Source organism: Agelaius tricolor, unplaced genomic scaffold (genome assembly GCF_023055355.1).
Source record: "Agelaius tricolor isolate 1412-34295 unplaced genomic scaffold, bAgeTri1.0.p SCAF_173, whole genome shotgun sequence".
Classification (NCBI taxonomy): Eukaryota; Metazoa; Chordata; class Aves; order Passeriformes; family Icteridae; genus Agelaius; species Agelaius tricolor.
In genome coordinates this window covers 41,790-62,045 of record NW_027269433.1, presented here as the reverse complement: position 1 = coordinate 62,045, position 20,256 = coordinate 41,790, and the positions used below count along the sequence as shown (strand labels likewise).

The following is a 20,256-nucleotide window of genomic DNA, read 5'->3' as shown; positions in this document are numbered from 1 at the left end:
CCAAAAATTAACCCAAAAAATCACTTTAAATTACCTAAAAATTGACATAAAATTGACATAAAAATGACCCAAAACTGACAAAAAATTCACTTTAAAATAACCCAAAATTGACAAAAAATGACCCAAAATGGACCCAAAATTGACCCAAAATTAACCCAAAAATGAACTTAGAAATAACCTAAAATTGACATTAAAATTGACACGAAAATGACCCAAAATTGACCCAAAAATGACCCAAAAATGACAAAAAATTCACTTTAAAACAACCCAAAAGTGACACAAATTTGACATTAAAATGACCCAAAATTGACCCAAAAAATCACTTTTAAATAACCCAAAATGGACACAAAAATGACCCAAAAATGACCTAAAATTAACCCAAAAAATCACATTAAAAAGCCTCAAAACTGACCTAAAAAATGACCCAAAAATGACAGAAAAATGAGATAAAAATGACCCAAAAATGACCCAAAATTAACCCAAAAAATCACTTTAAAAGGACCTAAATATTGACATAAAATTGACACAAAATAACCCAAAATTGACAAAAAATTCACTTTAAAATAACCCAAAATTGACCCAAAAATGACCCAAAATTAACCCAAAAAAATCACTTTAAAATAACCTAAAAATTGACATAAAATTGACATAAAAATGACCCAAAATTGACAAAAAATTCACTTTAAAATAACCCAAAATTGGCCCAAAAATGACCCAAAATTAACCCAAAAAATCACTTTAAAATAACCTAAAATTGACCCAAAAATCATTTTAAAAGAACCTAAAAAGTGACATAAAATTGACATAAAAATGACCCAAAAACGACCCAAAATTAACCCAAAAAATCACTTAAAAATAACCTAAAATTAACCCAAAAATGACCCCAAATTGACCCCCAAAATCACATTAAAAATCACCCAAAATCACATTAAAAATGACCCAAAATTGGCCCAAAAATGACCCAAAATTAACCCAAAAAATCCCTTTAAAAGGACCTAAAAATTGACATAAAAATGACCTAAAATTGACAAAAAAATTACTTTAAAATGACCCAAAATTGATGCAAATTTGACATTAAAATGACCCAAAATTGACAGAAAAATGAGACAAAAATGACTTAAAATTAACCCCCAAAAATCACTTTAAAATAATGGAAAATTGACCCCAAAATGACCCAAAATTGACAAAAAAAAAATTTAAAATAACCTAAAAATTGACATAAAATTGACATAAAAATGACCCAAAATTGACAAAAAATTCGCTTTAAAATGAGCCAAAATTGATGCAAATTTGACATTAAAATGACCCAAAATTGACAGAAAAATGAGACAAAAATGACTTAAAATTAACCCCAAAAATCACTTTAAAATAACGGAAAATTGACCCCAAAATGACCCAAAATTAACCAAAAATCAACTTTAAAATAACCTAAAATTGACATCAAAATTGACACCAAAATGACCCAAAATTGGCCCAAAAAAGACCCAAAATTTGCCCAAAAATGACCCAAAATTAACCCAAAAATTACTTTAAAATAACCCAAAATTGATCCAAAAATGACCCAAAATTAACCCAGAAAATCACATTAAAATAGACTAAAATTGACATAAAAATTACCCAAAATTGGCCTAAAAATTACCCAAAATTTGCCCCAAAAATGACCCAAAATTAACCCAAAAAATCACTTTAAAATAACCTAAAACTTGACACAAAATCGACATAAATATGACCCAAAATTGACAAAAAATTCACTTTAAAATAACCTAAAAATTGACATAAAAATGACCCAAAATTAACCCAAAAAAATCACTTTAAAAGAACCTAAAAATTGACATAAAATTGACCCAAAAATGACCCAAAATTGAGAAAAATTCACTTTAAAAGAACCTAAAAATTGACATAAAATTGACCCAAAAATGACCCAAAATTGAGAAAAATTCACTTTAAAAGGACCTAAAAATTGACATAAAATTGACCCAAAAATGACCCAAAATTGAGAAAAATTCACTTTAAAAGGACCTAAAATTGACATAAAATTGACATAAAAATGACCCAAAATTGACCCAAAAATGAGATAAAAATGACCTAAAATTGACCCCAAAAATCCCATTAAAAACCTCAAAACTGACATAAAAAAGACCCAAAAATGACCCAAAATTAACCCAAAAAATCACTTTAAAATAACCCAAAACTGACCCAAAAATCACTTTAAAAGAACCTAAAAATTGACATAAAAACGACCCAAAAAATGACCCAAAATTGAGAAAAAAATCACTTTAAAAGAACCTAAAATTGACCCAAAAATGACCCAAAATTAACCCAAAAAATGACTTAAAAGAACCCAAAATTGACAAAAAATTCACTTTAAAAGGACCTAAAAATTGACATAAAAATCACCCAAAATGACCCAAAAATGAGAAAAAAATTGACCCAAAATTGACCCAAAACCAGTCCAAACCAGTCCAAACCAGTAACCCCAAATCCCCATTTTCCCCCCATTTTTAACCCTTTATTTCCCCATTTTCCCCCTTTTTTTGCCCATTTTTAACCCTTTCTTTACCCATTTTTCCTGGTTTTTCCCCATTTTTTCCCCATCTCTCCCCCTTTTCCCCCCTCCCAGTATAAACCAGTATAAACCAGTAACCCCAAATCCCCATTTTCCCCCATTTCTCCCCATGTTTCCCCCTCCCAGTCCCTCCCAGTATAACCCAGTATCCCCAAATCCCCATTTTTAACCCTTTCTTTCCCCATTTCCCCCCCATTTCTCCCCATTTTCCCCCCTCCCAGTATAAACCAGTAACCCCAAATCCCCATTTTCCCCCATTTTCCCCATTTTTTAACCCTTTCTTCCCCATTTTTCCCCCATTTTCTCCCCATTTTCCCCATTTTTCCCCTTTTTTCCCCCTCCCAGTCCAAACCAGTAACCCCAAATCCCAATTTTTAACCCTTTCTTTCCCATTTCCCCCCATTTTTCCCCCATTTTCCCCCTCCCAGTCCCTCCCAGTATAACCCAGTCCAAACCAGTCACCCCAAATCCCCATTTTCCCCCATTTTCCCCCATTTTCAACCCTTTCTTTCCCATTTTTCCCCCATTCTTCCCCCTCCCAGTCCCTCCCAGTATAAACCAGTAACCCCAAATCATTTCCCCCTTTTCCCCCATTTCCCCCATTTCTTCCCCATTTTTAACCCTTTCTTTCCCATTTCCCCCCATTTTTCCCCCATTTTCCTGCCTCCCAGTCCCTCCCAGTATAAACCAGTAACCCCAAATCCCCATTTCCCCCAATTTTCCCCCATTTTCTCCCCATTTTTCCCCATTTGTCCCTCATTTCTCCCCATTTTAAACCCTTTCTTTCCCATTTTTCCCCATTTCCCCCCCTTTTTTCCCCCCATTTTCCCCATTTTTAACCCTTTCTTCCCCATTTTCCCCCCATTTTCCCCCCTCCCAGTCCCTCCCAGTCCCTCCCAGTCCCTCCCAGTCCAAACCAGTAACCCCAAATCCCCATTTCCCCCCATTTTCCCCATTTTAACCCTTTCTTTCCCATTTTCCCCCCATTTCTCCCCCTTTTCCCCCATTCTCCCCCCCTTTTCCCCCCTCCCAGTATAACCCAGTCCCAACCAGTAACCCCAAATCCCCATTTCCCCCATTTTAACCCTTTTTTCCCCATTTTCCCCATTTTCCCCATTTCCCCATTTTTAACCCTTTCTTTCCCATTCCCCCATTTTTCCCCCATTTCTCCCCCATTTCTCCCCATGTTTCCCCCTCCCAGTCCCTCCCAGTCCAAACCAGTAACCCCAAATCCCCATTTCTCCCCATTTTTAACCCTTTCTTTTCCCCCATTTTTAACCTTTTCTTTCCCAATTTTCCCCATTTTTTCCCCATTTCCCCCCCATTTTCCCCCTCCCAGTCCCTCCCAGTCCCTCCCAGTTTGTTCCCAGTCCCTCCCAGTCCAAACCAGTATAACCCCAAATCCCCATTTCCCCCCATTTTAACCCTTTCTTTCCCCATTTCCCCCATTTCCCCCCATTTTTCCCTTTTTCCCCATTTTCCCCCCATTTCCCCCCATTTTTCCCTTTTTCCCCATTTTCCCCCCATTTCCCCCCATTTTTCCCTTTTTCCCCATTTTCCCCCCATTTCCCCCCCATTTTCCCCCTCCTAGTCCCTCCCAGTATAACCCAGTCCAAACCAGTAACCCCAAATCCCCATTTCCCCCATTTCCCCCCCAATTTTCCCCCATTTCCCCCCGTTTTTCCCCCCATATTTGCCCCATTTTTCCCCCATTTTTTCCCCTTTTTTCCCCTTTTTCCCCCCTCCCAGTCCCTCCCAGTCCCTCCCAGTCCCTCCCAGTCCCTCCCAGTCCCTCCCAGTTTGTTCCCAGTCCCTCCCAGTCCCTCCCAGTTTGTTCCCAGTCCGTCCCAGTTTGGGGCTCACCCTGGGCTGGTGGAACTGGGCCCCGCAGCCGCAGCAGAACTGGTGCCGGCACTGGGAGCACTGGAAATGCAAACAGCCCCCCCTGGCCAGGGCAAAGCGCTGCCCACACTGGGGACACGCTGCAAAACAACCAAAAAGGCTCCAATTTACCCCAAACTGAACGAAATTGGGGGGATTTGTAAAAAAAAAATGGGAAAAAACGGAGGGAAAATGGAGAAATCGGAGCCGGAATCGGGCGGGAGAAAGGGAAGGGAAATGGGGGGAAATGGACACAAAAATGGCACAAAAATGACACAAATTCACCCCAAAATGATCAAAAATTGACCCAAAATTGATCCAAAAATGACCCCAAAAATGGCAAAAATTCACCCCAGAAATGATCAAAATTGACCCAAAATTGACACAAATAGACCCAAAAATGACCCAAAAATTGACCTAAAATGGACACAAAAATGACCCAAAAATGACACAAAATCACCCCAAAAATAGGCCCAAAGTCAGCCCAAAAATGACCCAAATTAACCCCAAAAATGAGCCCAAAATCACCCCAAAAATGACCCCATATTTAGCCCAAAATGGCAAAAATTCACCCCAAAAATGATCAAAAATTGACCCAAAAATGACCCAAAAATTGACCTAAAATGGACAGAAAAATGACCCAAAAATGATCCTAAATTCACCCCAAAAATGACACAAAAATGACTCCAAAAATGACCCAAATTAACCCCAAAAATGATCCAAATTTAACCCAAAAATGGCAAAAATTCACTCCAAAAATGGCAAAAATTCACCCCAAAAATGACACAAAATGGACCCATAAATGATCCCAAATTCACCCCAAAAATGATCAAAAATTCACCCCAAAAATGATCCCAAATTCACCCCAAAAATGATCAAAAATTGACCCAAAAATGAGCCCAAAATCACCCCAAAAATGACCCTAAATTTAGCCCAAAATGGCAAAAATTCACCCCAAAAATGACACAAAAATGACCCAAAAATGATCAAAAATTCACCCCAAAAATGATCCCAAAATCACCCAAAAATGACGACAAAATCACCCCAAAAATCACAGAAATCACCCCAAAAATGACCCAAAAATTGACCCAAAAATGACCCCAAAAATGACACAAGTTAACCACAAAAATGATCAAAAATTCACCACAAAAATGGCACAAAATGGACCCAAAAATGGCAAAAATTCACCCCAAAAATGATCAAAAATTGACCCAAAAATGACCCAAAAATTGACCTAAAATGGACACAAAAATGACCCAAAAATGACACAAAATCACCCCAAAAATGGCAAAAATTCACCCCAAAAATGACCCAAATTTACCCCAAAAATGACCCAAAAATTGACCCAAAAATGACACAAAAATGATCCCAAATTTACCCCAAAAATGGCAAAAATTCAGCCCAAAAATGATCAAAAATTGACCCAAAATTGACACAAAAATGACACAAAAATGGACCCAAAAATGAGCCCAAATTCACCCAAAAAAAGACAAAAGTCACCCGAAAAATTATCAAAAATTCACCCCAAAAATGGCCCAAATTCACCCTAAAAATGAGCCTAAAGTCAGCCTAAAAATGAGCCAAAATGGACCCAAAAATGATCCCAAATTCACTCCAAAAATGGCAAAAATTCAGCCCAAAAATGATCCCAAATTCACCCCAAAAATGACACAAAATGGACCCAAAATTGGCACAAATTTAACCCAAAAATGAGCCTGAAGTCAGCCCAAAAATGACACAAAATCACCCCAAAAATGACCCCAAATTTAGCCCAAAAGAGCCCAAAATCAACCCAAAAATGACACAAAATCATCCCAAAAATGACACAAAATGGACCCAAAAATGAGCCCAAAGTCAGCCCAAAAATGACACAAAATCACCCCAAAAATGGCAAAAATTCACCCCAAAAATGACACAAAATCACCCCAAAAATGATCCCAAATTCACCCCAAAAATGATCAAAAATTCACCCCAAAAATGGCACAAAATCACCCCAAAAGTGACACAAAAATTGACCCAAAATTGACCCAAAAATGACCTAAAAATGACATAAAATTCACCCCAAAAATGATCCCAAATTCACCCCAAAAATGATCAAAAATTGACCCAAAATTGACCCAAAAATGACCCAAAAATGAGCCCAAAATCGCCCCAAAAATGGCACAAATTCACCCCAAAAATGGCAAAAATTCACCCCAAAAATGACACAAAAATGACCCAAAAATGATCAAAAATTCACCCCAAAAATGACCCAAAAATTGACCTAAAATGGACACAAAAATGACCCCAAAAATGACCCAAAATCACCCCAAAAATTACACAAATTTAACCCAAAAATGGCAAAAATTCACCCCAAAAATGATCCCAAATTCACCCCAAAGTTGCTCAAAACTACCCAAAAATGACCCAAAATGCCTCAAAATGACCCCCAAATTTCACCCCAAAACTCAACAAAATTTACCCCAAAATTTTCAGGAAAATCACCCAAAATTCACCAAATTTTCCCTAAAATTCACCCCAAATTTCTCCCCCAAATTTTCCCCAATTATTCCCCCCCAAAAAATTCCCAATTTCCCCCCAAATTTTCCCCAAATTTTCCCCCCAAAAAATCCCAATTTTCCCCCAAATTTTCCCCAATTTTTCCCCCTAAAAATTCCTAATTTGTCCCCAATTTTTCCCCCCAAAATCCCCAATTTCCCCCAAATTTCCCCAATTTTTCCAACCAAAAAAATCCCCAATTTCCCCCAAATTTTCCCCAATTTTCCCCCCAAAAAATTCCCAATTTCCCCCCGAAAAATTCCCAATTTCCCCCAAATTTTCCTCATTTATTCCCCCCAAAAATTTCCCAATTTTCCCCAAATTTTCCCCCATTTTCCCCCAAAAAATTCCCAATTTCCCCCAAATTTTCCCCAATTTTTCCCCCAAATTTTCCCCAATTTTCCCCCCAAAAAATCCCCAATTTTCCCCCAAATTTCCCCAATTTTCCCCCCAAAAATTCCCAATTTCCCCCCAAATTTCCCCAATTTCCCCCCTAAAAACCTCAATTTTTCCCATCCCAAAACCTCCAATTTTTCCCTCCCAAAAATTCCCAATTTCCCCCAAATTTTCCCCAATTTCCCCCCCCAAAATTCCCAATTTTTCCAACCAAAAAAATCCCCAATTTCCCCCAAATTTTCCCCAATTTTCCCCCCAAAAAATTCCCAATTTCCCCCCGAAAAATTCCCAATTTCCCCCAAATTTTCCTCATTTATTCCCCCCAAAAATTTCCCAATTTTCCCCAAATTTTCCCCAATTTTCCCCCAAAAAATTCCCAATTTCCCCCAAATTTTCCCCAATTTTCCCCCCAAATTTTCCCCAATTTTCCCCCAAAAAATCCTCAATTTTCCCCCAAATTTCCCCAATTTTTCCCCCAAAAAATTCCCAATTTCTCCCCAAATTTCCTCAATTTCCCCCCAAAAACCTCAATTTTTCCCATCCCAAAACCTCCAATTTTTCCCTCCCAAAAATTCCCAATTTCCCCCAAATTTTCCCCAATTTCCCCCCCCAAAATTCCCAATTTTTCCAACCAAAAAAATCCCCAATTTCCCCCAAATTTTCCCCAATTTTCCCCCCAAAAAATTCCCAATTTCCCCCCGAAAAATTCCCAATTTCCCCCAAATTTTCCTCATTTATTCCCCCCAAAAATTTCCCAATTTTCCCCAAATTTCCCCAATTTTTCCCTCCCAAAAATTCCCAATTTTCCCCAAATTTCCCCAATTTTTCCCCCCAAAAATTCCCAATTTTCCCCCTAATTTTCCCCAATTTTTACCCCAAATTTTCCCCAATTTCCCCCCCCAAAATTCCCAATTTTTCCAACAAAAAAAATTCCCAATTTCCCCTAAATTTTCCCCAATTTCCCCCCCAAAAACCTCAATTTTTCCCATCCCAAAACCTCCAATTTTCCCCCCAAAATCCCCAATTTTCCCCAAATTTTCCCCAATTTTCCCCCCAAAAATCCCCAATTTTCCCCCAAATTTTCCTCAATTTTTCCCACCCCAAAACCTCCAATTTCCCCCCAAAATTCCCTTTTTTTCCCCATAAAAACCCCATTTTCACCCTTAAAAAACCCCAATTTTTCAGATTTTTCCCCCCAAAAAAATTCCCTTTTTTTCCCCCAAATTTTCCCAAAATCCCCATTTTTTGCCCCAAAATTTTCATTTTTGTTTTTCTCACCGATCCCGGCCTCTCCCAGGAACGCCCCCAATCCCTGGGGGGGTCCCGGGGGGTCCCTGGAGCGGAGCCAGGCCCCAAAATCAGCGCAGGACATGGAGGCGTGGCGGGGATCCCACTGGGGAAGAAAGGGTTAAAATCGAACCCAAAACGGCCCCAAAACGGCCCCAAAATGGCCCCAAAATGAGGAGAGGAATTTTTAAAATATTTCCCCAAAAAATTCCACCCCAAAATCCCAAAAAACGGCCCCAAAACGGGACAAAAACGACCTCAAAACTCACCCATGCCCATATATGGTCATCAAGCCCCTCCCATGAATGTCAAGCTCCTCCCACTGTTCTAAAACCCCTCCCACTGGTCTTTAATACCCATATATGGTCATCAAACAGCTTTGACCAGGTTTAGGCTCCTCCCATGAACCTTAAGCTCCTCCCACACTCCTCAAACTCCACCCACAAGCCCTCAATGCCCATATATGGTCATTAAGCTCCTCCCACACCCTTTAAACTCCTCCCACCATCCTCAATGCCCATATATGGTCATTAAGCCCCTCCCACCACCCTTAATCCCCTCCCACCATCCCACAATGCCCATATTTGGTCATTAAGCCCCTCCCACCACCCTTAAGCCCCTCCCACCACCCTTAAGCCCCTCCCACCACTCACCCATGCCCATATATGGTCATCAAGCCCCTCCTACCACCCTTAAGCCACCCCCACCACCCTTAAACCCCTCCCACTGCTCTTTAATGCCCATATATGGTCATCAAACCCCTCCCACCACCCTTGAGGCCCTCCCACCCCCTTAAACCCCTCCCACCACGCATCCATGCCCATATATGGTCATTAAACTCCTCCCACACCCTTTAAACCCCTCCCACCATCCCTCAATGCCCATATATGGTCATTAAGCCCCTCCCACCTCGCTTAAACCTCTCCCACCATCCCTCAATGCCCATATATGGTCATTAAGCCCCTCCCACCACCCTAAGACCCCTCCCACCACCCACCCATGTCCATATATGGTTAACAATCCCCTCCCACCACCTGTAAGCCCCTCCCACCAATATGAAACTCCTCCCACTGCTCTTTACTGCCCATATATGGTCATCAAACCCCTCCCACCATCTGTAAGCCCCTCCCACCTCTCTTAAACCCCTCCCACTGCTCTTTAATGCCCATATTTGGTCATTAAGCCCCTCCCACACCCTTTAAACCCCTCCCACCATCCCTCAATGCCCATATATGGTCATTAAGCCCCTCCCACCACCCTTAATCCCCTCCCACTGCTCTTTAATGCCCATATATGGTCATCAAACCCCTCCCACCACCCTTAATCCCCTCCCACCACCTGTAAGCCCCTCCCACCAATATGAAACCCCTCCCACTGCTCTTTACTGCCCATATATGGTCACTAAACCCCTCCCACCACCCTTAAGCCCCTCCCATCACCCTTAAGCCCCTCCCACCTCTCTTAAACCCCTCCCACCAGTCACCCATGCCCATATATGGTCATCAAACCCCTCCCACCACCTGTAAGCCCCTCCCACCACCCTCAAGCTCCTCCCACCACTCACCCATGCCCATATATGGTCATTAAATTCCCTTTTTTCCCAATTTTCCCCATTTTTAACCCTTTAACTCCCTCCCAGTCCCTCCCAGTCCCTCCCAGTCCCTCCCAGTTCCCTCCCAGTCCAAACCAGTACCCCCAGCCCCCAAACCAGTATAAACCAGTATAAACCAGTATAAACCAGTATAAACAAAATCCCAATTTTCCCCATTTTTTCCCCATTTTTAACCCTTTAACTCCCTCCCAGTTCATCCCAGTACAAACCAGTTCATCCCAGTACAAACCAGTAACCCCAGACCCCAACCCAGTCTAAACCAGTGCAAACCAGTCTAAACCAGTGCAAACCAGTACACACCAGTCCAAACCAGTATAAACCAGTATAACAAAAAATCCCAATTTTTCCCCATTCTTTCCCCATTTTTAACCCTTTAATCCCCTCCCAGTTCATCCCAGTCCCCTCCCAGTCCAAACCAGTACCCCCAGCCCCCAACCCAGTATAAACCAGTATAAACCAGTATGAACCAGTACCGGCAGCTGGCAGCGGGGGCAGCAGCACTGGCGGCACTGGGGGCACTGGGCCGGGCCCCGCTCGGCCTCGAAGATGAACCCGAAGGAGCACTGGGAGCAAACTGGGACTTACTGGTTTATACTGGGAGGCTCCCAGTTCAAACCAGCAACAGCCCCTGAGGGGGAGGAAACCAGTAGAGACCAGTATAGACCAGTATAGACCAGTATAAACCAGTATAGACCAGTATAGACCAGTATAAACCAGTATAGACCAGTATAGACCAGTATAAACCAGTAAAAACCAGTATAGACCAGTATAAACCAGTATAGACCAGTATAGACCAGTAATACCAGTATAAACCAGTATAGACCAGTATAGACCAGTATAAACCAGTATAGACCAGTATAGACCAGTATAAACCAATAAAAACCAGTATAAACCAGTAAAAACCAGTATAGACCAGTATAGACCAGTAAAAAACCAGTATAGACCAGTAAAAAACCAGTATAAACCAGTAATACCAGTATAGACCAGTATAAACCAGTATAGACCAGTATAAACCAGTATAAACCAATAAAAACCAGTATAAACCAGTATAGACCAGTAACACCAGTATAAACCAGTATAAACCAGTTCATCCCAGTAACCCCAAATCCCTTCCCAGTTCATCCCAGTATAAACCAGTAACCCCAAATCCCCTCCCAGTTCATCCCAGTATAAACCAGTAACCCCCAAGGACCAAACCAGTATAAACCAGTATAAACCAGTAAGGCCAAATCAACCCCCCCAGTTCATCCCAGTAACCCCAAACCCCTTCCCAGTTCATCCCAGTATAAACCAGTAAGGCCAAAACCACTCCCAGTTCAAACCAGTAAGTCCCAGGACCAAACCAGTATAAACCAGTAAGGGAAAAAACCCAAACCAGTATAAACCAGTATAAACCAGTATAAACCAGTATAAACCAGTAAGGCCAAAACCCCTCCCAGACCCCTCCCAGACCCCTCCCAGTCCCTCCCAGTTCCATCCCAGTACAAACCAGTAACCCCCCAGTAACCCTGGACCCCAAACCACTATAAACCAGTATAAACCAGTATAAACCAGTATAAACCAGTATAAACCAGTACATGGGGGCACCACAGGAACTGGGGGTCCCTCAGCAGCTCCAGCTCCGTCAACTTCCGGGTCACGAGGCCGAAGGTGTCGGGGTCCAGGCAGCGCCGCAGCTGCTCCCAGTATAAACCAGTATAAACCAGTATAAACCAGTACGAACCAGTATAAACCAGTATAAACCAGTATGGGCTCCCAGTATAAACCAGTACAAGAAAATTCCCATTTTCCCCCATTTTTAACCCTTTAACTCCCTCCCAGTGCCCCCAAACCCCTCCCAGTTTGTCCCAGTCCCCTCCCAGTATAAACCAGTAACCCCCAGTTCCAAACCAGTATAAACCAGTACAAACCAGTAACCCCAAATCCCCATTTTTGCCCATTTTTTGCCCATTTTTAACCCTTTAACTCCCTCCAAATTCCGCTCAGTAGCCCCAGACCCCTCCCAGTATAAACCAGTAACCCTTCAACCCCCTCCCAGTATAAACCAGTAATCCCCAGTCCCCTCCCAGTTCCAAACCAGTACAAACCAGTAACCCCAAATCCCCATTTTCCCCCATTTCCCCCCATTTTTCCCCCATTTTTAACCCCTTAACTCCCACCAAACCCTTCGAAATTTCACCCCGGCGCCCCCCGAGCCCTCCCCGGTGCCCTCCCAGTATAAACCAGTACAAACCAGTAACCCCCAGTCCCCTCCCAGTATAAACCAGTACAAACCAGTAACCCCAAATCTCTATTGTCCCCCATTTTTCCCCTTTTTCCCCATTTTTAACCCTTTAACTCCCTCCCAGTGCATCCCAGTCCCATCCCAATGCATCCCAGTCCCCTCCCAGTAACCCCCCAGTCCCCTCCCAGTATAAACCAGTATAAACCAGTACAAACCAGTAACCCCAAATCCCCATTTTCCCCATTTCCCCCCATTTTTAACCCCTTAACTCCCACCAAACCCTTCGAAATTTCACCCCGGCGCCCCCCGAGCCCTCCCCGGTGCCCTCCCAGTAGAAACCAGTATAAACCAGTATAAACCAGTACCGCGGGCTCCAGCGTGGACCAGTACCAGAGGCGCTGGGCGTCGTCGCGCAGGTCGGGGCGGCCGCAGCTGGGGCAGCCCAGGGCCCCCACCCCCCTCTCCCTCAGCCCCACCGTGAAATGGAGCCGGAAGCACTCGGGGCACAGGGGGCACGAGCAGCCCGGCAGCCACTGCATCTGCACCAGTACAAACCAGTAAGAACCAGTATGGAACTGGTTTGGTCCCAGTTTGAGCCCAGCGCCATTGGGGTTAATGGTGGTGCTGCCCCCAGTGGTCACTGAGGGAATTGCAGCCATTGAAATGCCAAACCAGTATAAACCAGTTTGTCCCAGTTCATCCCAGTAAGCCCAAACCCACTCCCAGTTCATCCCAGTAAGCCCCCAGTAAGCCCCCAGTACCCACAAACCAGTACAAACCAGTACAAACCAGTACAAACCAGGAAGCTCCCACTAATTGGTTTGTATGGTGCTGCTGCCCCCAGTGGTCACTGAGGGAATTGCAGCCATTAAAATGCCAAACCAGTATAAACCAGTAGCTCCCAGTTCATCCCAGTAAGCCCAAACCCACTCCCAGTTCATCCCAGTAAGCCCCCAGTGAGTCCCAGTACCCACAAACCAGTACAAACCAGTACAAACCAGTACAAACCAGGAAGCTCCCACTAATTGGTTTCTATGGTGGTGCTGCCCCCAGTGGTCATTGATGGAATTGCAGCCATTGAAATGCCAAACCAGTATAAACCAGTAGCTCCCAGTTCATCCCAGTAACCCCAAACCCATTCCCAGTTCATCCCAGTAAACCCCTAGTAAGCCCCCAGTGAGTCCCAGTACCCACAAACCAGTACAAACCAGTACAAACCAGTACAAACCAGTACAAACCAGGAAGCTCCCACTAATGGGTTTCTATGGTGCTGCTGCCCCCAGTGGTCACTGAGGGAATTGCAGCCATTAAAGTGCCAAACCAGTATAAACCAGTAAGGGAAAATGAGTTCCCAGTTCATCCCAGTAACCCCAAATGCCACTCCCAGTTCATCCCAGTAACCCCAAATGCCACTCCCAGTTCATCCCAGTAAGGCCAACCCCCAAACCAGTAACTCCCAGTCCACCCAGCCGCCAAACCAGTATAAACCAGTTCATCCCAGTTCATCCCAGTAAGCAGATCCCACCCCCCCAGTGCAGTGGAAGCCCTCGGGGCACAGGGGGCACGAGCAGCCCGGCAGCCACTGCATCTGCACCAGTACAAACCAGTAAGAACCAGTATGGAACTGGTTTGATCCCAGTTTGAGCCCAGCTCCATTGGGGTTAATGGTGGTGCTGCCCCCAGTGGTCACTGAGGGAATTGCAGCCATTACAGCACCAAACCAGTATAAACCAGTTCATCCCAGTAACCCCAAACCCACTCCCAGTTCATCCCAGTAAGCCCCCAGTGAGCCCCAGTACCCACAAACCAGTACAAACCAGTACAAATCAGTACAAACCAGTACAAACCAGGAAGCTCCCACTAATGGGTTTCTATGGTGGTGCTGCCCCCAGTGGTCACTGAGGGAATTGCAGCCATTAAAGCGCCAAACCAGTATAAACCAGTAAGGGAAAATGAGTTCCCAGTTCATCCCAGTAACCCCAAATCCACTCCCAGTTCATCCCAGTTCATCCCAGTAACCCCAAATGCCACTCCCAGTTCATCCCAGTTTATCCCAGTAAGGCCAACCCCCAAACCAGTAACGCCCAGTACACCCAGCCCCCAAACCAGTTCATCCCAGTTCATCCCAGTTCATCCCAGTAAGCAGATCCCACCCCCCCAGTGCAGTGGAAGCACTCAGGGCACAGGGGGCACGAGCAGCCCAGCAGCCACTGCATCTGCACCAGTACAAACCAGTAAGAACCAGTACGCAACTGGTTTGTACTGGTTTGACCCCGGTTTGAGCCCAGCTCCATTGGGGTTAATGGTGGTGCTGCCCCCAGTGGTCACTGAGGGAATTGCAGCCATTAAAGCGCCAAACCAGTATAAACCAGTAGCTCCCAGTTCATCCCAGTTCATCCCAGTAACCCCAAACCCACTCCCAGTTCATCCCAGTGAGCCCCCAGTGAATCCCAGTACCCACAAACCAGTACAAACCAGTCCAAACCAGTATAACCCACTCCAAACCAGTCCAAACCACTCCAAACCAATCCAAACCAGTCCAACCCATTCCAAACCAGTATAACCCAGTATACACCACTCCAAACCATTCCAAACCAGTCCAGCCCAGTCCAAAGCAGTATAAACCAGTCGAAACCAGTCCCAATCAGTACAAACCAGTCCAAACCAGTATAACCCAGTCGAACCCAGTCCAAACCAGTATAACCCAGTCTAAACCAGTATAACCCAGTCCAAACCAGTCCCAACCACTCCAAACCATTCCAAACCACTCGAAACCATTCAAAACCAGTACAAACCAGTCCAAAACAATATAAACCAGTATAACCCAGTCTAAACCATTCCAAACCAGTCCAAACCATTCCAAACCATTCCAAACCATTCCAAACCAGTTTAACCCAGTATAAACCAGTATAACCCAGTCCAACCCAGTCCAACCCACTATAACCCAGTATAAACCATTCCAAACCAGTGTAAACCATTCCAAACCATTCCAACCCAGTCGAAACCAGTATAAACCACTCGAAACCAGTCCAAACCAGTATAACCCAGTATAACCCAGTCCAACCCACTCCAAACCATTCCAGACCAGTATAACCCAGTCCAAACCGGTATATCCCAGTATACCCCAGTACTCACGCTCTGTCGGGGCAGCCCCCATCCGCACACCGCGCACTCGCAGCGCAGGCGCCAAACCAGTATAACCCAGTATAACCCAGTATAACCCAGTCCAAACCACCCCAAACCAGTATATCCCAGTACAAACCAGTATAAACCAGTACTCACACTCTGCCGGGGCAGCCCCCATCCGCACACCGCGCACTCGCAGCGCAGGCACCAAACCAGTCCAAACCAGTATAACCCAGTATAAACCATTCCAAACCACCCCAAACCAGTCCAAACCAGTATAAACCAGTCCAAACCAGTCCAAACCAGTCTCCCCCAGTACTCACGCTCTGTCGGGGCAGCCCCCAGCCGCAGACCGCGCACTCGCAGCGCAGGCACCAAACCAGTCCAAACCAGTCCAAACCAGTCCAAACCAGTCCAAACCAGTCCAAACCAGTATAACCCACTCCAAACCATTCCAACCCATTCCAAACCAGTACAAACCAGTACAAACCAGTACTCACGCTCTGTCGGGGCAGCCCCCAGCCGCACACGGCGCACTCGCAGCGCAGGCGCCTGCGCAGGGCAGCCCGGTCCGGGCAGGCCCCCACGGCCTCCACCAGTTCCACCAGTAACGGATCCGTACTGGGAGCCCCCAGGTGGCCCAGGCCCAGCTCCCGGCCCAGCGTGGCCACCAGCAGGGCCCGGCCCCAGCTGGCGACGGGGAAGGCGGCCAGGATGTGACGGACCAGGGCCTGCGGGAGAGAAACCAGTATAAACCAGTATGGACCAGTATGGACCAGTATGGAGCAGTAGAAACCAGTATGGAGCAGTAGAAACCAGTAAGGAAAAACATGAAACCAGTATGGACCAGTAAGCACAAATGCACTCCCAGTAAGCCCAAATCCATTCCCAGTAACTCCCATCAACCTCAGACTCTAAACCAGTATAAACCAGTATAAACCAGTAAGAGAAAATGTGAAACCAGTAACGAAAACCCCCAAACCAGTAAGGAAAACCCCAAAACCAGTATGGACCAGTAAGCCCAAGTTCACTCCCAGTAAGGCCAAATTGACTCCCAGTAAGCCCAAATCCACTCCCAGTACCCCCAAATTGACTCCCAGTTCATCCCAGTAACCAGACCAGTACAAACCAGTATAAACCAGTATAAACCAGTTAGAGAAAATGTGAAACCAGTAAGAAAAACCCCCAAACCAGTAAGGAAAAACACGAAACCAGTATGGACCAGTAAGCCCAGATTGATTCCCCGTAACCCCAAGTTCATTCCCAGTAACCCCAAATTGACTCCCAGTTCATCCCAGTAACCAGACCAGTATAAACCAGTAAGAACCAGTATAAACCAGTAAGAGAAAATGTGAAACCAGTAACAAAAACTGCAAAACCAGTATGGACCAGTAAGCCCAACTTCACTTCCAGTAACCCCAAATTGACTCCCAGTAAGTCCAAATCCACTCCCAGTAACCCCAAATTCACTCCCAGTTCATCCCAGTAACCAGACCAGTATAAACCAGTATAAACCAGTATAAACCAGTACGAGAAAAAGTGAAACCAGTAAGGAGAAACACAAAACCAGTATGGACCAGTAAGCCCAGATTGACTCCCAGTAAGCCCAAGTTCACTCCCAGTAAGCCCAAATCCAGTCCCAGTTCATGCCAGTTCACCCCAGTAACCAAACCAGTATAAACCAGTAAGAACCAGTATAAACCAGTAAGAGAAAATGTGAAACCAGTAACAAAAACTGCAAAACCAGTATGGACCAGTAAGCCCAAATTGACTCCCAGTAAGCCCAAATTGACTCCCAGTAAGGCCAAATCCACTCCCAGTAGGCCCAAATTGACTCCCAGTTCATCCCAGTTACCAGACCAGTAGAAACCAGTAGAAACCAGTATAAACCAGTAAGAGAAAATGTGAAACCAGTAACGAAAACCCCCAAACCAGTAAGGAAAACCCCAAAACCAGTATGGACCAGTAAGCCCAAGTTCACTCCCAGTAAGGCCAAATTGACTCCCAGTAAGGCCAAATTGACTCCCAGTAAGCCCAAATTGACTCCCAGTTCATCCCAGTAACCAGACCAGTACAAACCAGTATAAACCAGTATAAACCAGTTAGAGAAAATGTGAAACCAGTAAGAAAAACCCCCAAACCAGTAAGGAAAAACACGAAACCAGTATGGACCAGTAAGCCCAGATTGATTCCCCGTAACCCCAAGTTCATTCCCAGTAACCCCAAATTGACTCCCAGTTCATCCCAGTAACCAGACCAGTATAAACCAGTAAGAACCAGTATAAACCAGTAAGAGAAAATGTGAAACCAGTACCAAAAACTGCAAAACCAGTATGGACCAGTAAGCCCAACTTCACTCCCAGTAACCCCAAATTGACTCCCAGTAAGTCCAAATCCACTCCCAGTAACCCCAAATTCACTCCCAGTTCATCCCAGTAACCAGACCAGTATAAACCAGTATAAACCAGTATAAACCAGTACGAGAAAAAGTGAAACCAGTAAGGAGAAACACAAAACCAGTATGGACCAGTAAGCCCAGATTGACTCCCAGTAAGCCCAAGTTCACTCCCAGTAAGCCCAAATCCAGTCCCAGTTCATCCCAGTTCACCCCAGTAACCAAACCAGTATAAACCAGTAAGAACCAGTATAAACCAGTAAGAGAAAATGTGAAACCAGTACCAAAAACTGCAAAACCAGTATGGACCAGTAAGCCCAAATTGACTCCCAGTAAGGCCAAATCCACTCCCAGTAGGCCCAAATTGACTCCCAGTTCATCCCAGTTACCAGACCAGTAGAAACCAGTATAAACCAGTAAGAGAAAATGTGAAACCAGTAACGAAAACCCCCAAACCAGTAAGGAAAACCCCAAAACCAGTATGGACCAGTAAGCCCAAGTCCACTCCCAGTAAGGCCAAATTGACTCCCAGTAACCCCAAATCCAGTCCCAGTTCATCCCAGTAACCAGACCAGTAGAAACCAGTAGAAACCAGTAAAAGAAAACATGAAACCACTAAGGAAAAACCTCAAACCAGTATAAACCAGTAAGTCTAAAACCCCATCCCAGTTACTCCCACTAACCCCAAACCCCGTCCCAGTCCCTCCCAGTACAAACCAGTACAAACCAGTAACCCCCAAACCCCTTCCCAGTCCCTCCCAGTTCATCCCAGTAACCCCAAACCCCATCCCAGTATAAACCAGTAAGCCCTAAACCCTCTCCCAGTCCCTCCCAGTCCCTCCCAGTCCCTCCCAGTATATCCCAGTATATCCCAGTATAACCCAGCTCACCTGCTGGTCGGGCTGGTTGAAGTCCAGGCCAGGCTCCGCCCCCTGCTGATGACGTAAGCGGAAGGGGCGGAGCCTGAGCCGCTGCAGCTCCCCCAGCGCCTCCCATTGGCTGCCCCGGTGCCGCCGCAGCGCCGCCCCCGCGGGGGCGGGGTCAGGGAAGCCCAGGCTGGCCAGGAGCTGGAGCTGCAAACCAGTACAGACCAGTATAGACCAGTATGGACCAGTATGGACCAGTACAGACCAGTATGGACCAGTATAGACCAGTATGGACCGGTATGGACCAGTACGGACCAGTATGGACCAGTACAGACCAGTACAGACCAGTACGGACCAGTATGGACCAGTATAAACCAGTACAGACCAGTATAGACCAGTATGGACCAGTATGGACCAGTATGGACCAGTATAAACCAGTACAGACCAGTATAGACCAGTATGGACCAGTATGGACCAGTATAAACCAGTACAGACCAGTATAGACCAGTATGGACGGGTATGGACCGGTACAGACCAGTACGGACCAGTATAAACCAGTATGGACTGGTATGGACCAGTACAAACCAGTACAGACCAGTACAAACCAGTACAGACCAGTACAGACCAGTACGGACCAGTATGGACCAGTACAAACCAGTATGGACCGTTATGGACCGGTACAGACCAGTATGGACCAGTATGGACCGGTATGGACCAGTATGGACCGGTATGGACCAGTATGGGCCAGTATAAACCAGTACGGACCAGTATAGACCAGTATGGACCAGTATGGACCAGTATGGACCGGTATGGACTGGTATGGACCGGTACAAACCGGTACAAACCAGTATAAACCAGTATGGACTGGTATGGACCAGTGCAAACCAGTACGGGCCAGTACAAACCAGTATGAACCAGTATAAACCAGTATGGACCGGTACAAACCAGTACAAACCAGTACGAACCAGTAAGGACCAGTACAAACCAGTAACAACCGGTATGGACCAGTACAGGCTGGTATAAACCAGTACAAACCAGTATAGACCAGTATGGACTGGTATGGCCCAGTACAAACCAGTATAAACCAGTACAAACCAGTATGGACCAGTATGAACCAGTATGGATGGATACAGACCAGTACAAACCAGTAACAACCGGTATGGACCAGTACGGACTGGTATAAACCAGTACAAACCAGTATGGACCAATATAGACCAGTGTAAACTGGTTTGAACCAGTACAAACCAGTATAAACCAGTATAAACCAGTAAAAACTCCCAAAATTCCCGTATTTTAGACCAAAATTTCTTATTATGGGCCAGTACAAACCAGTAAGGACAAGTTTGGATTGGTTTGGACCAGTTC

The 20,256-nt window shown here is 45.0% G+C and overlaps 1 protein-coding gene across 1 annotated transcript in view; it reads right to left on the bottom strand.

Moving 5' to 3' along the window:
* RNF31 (ring finger protein 31) overlaps positions 1 to 20,256 on the bottom strand; it is a 61,637-nt gene that overhangs the window by 11,052 nt on the left and 30,329 nt on the right. Inside the window, exons 11-18 of the mRNA XM_071420921.1 lie at positions 18,916 to 19,098; positions 15,785 to 16,361; positions 14,737 to 14,831; positions 12,870 to 13,316; positions 11,858 to 11,956; positions 10,754 to 10,843; positions 8,660 to 8,774; positions 4,430 to 4,548 (exon numbers count right to left, since the gene is read on the bottom strand). Of these exons, the coding sequence (XP_071277022.1) occupies positions 4,430 to 4,548; positions 8,660 to 8,774; positions 10,754 to 10,843; positions 11,858 to 11,956; positions 12,870 to 13,316; positions 14,737 to 14,831; positions 15,785 to 16,361; positions 18,916 to 19,098 (1,725 nt within the window). The remainder of the gene's footprint in view (positions 1 to 4,429; positions 4,549 to 8,659; positions 8,775 to 10,753; positions 10,844 to 11,857; positions 11,957 to 12,869; positions 13,317 to 14,736; positions 14,832 to 15,784; positions 16,362 to 18,915; positions 19,099 to 20,256) is intronic.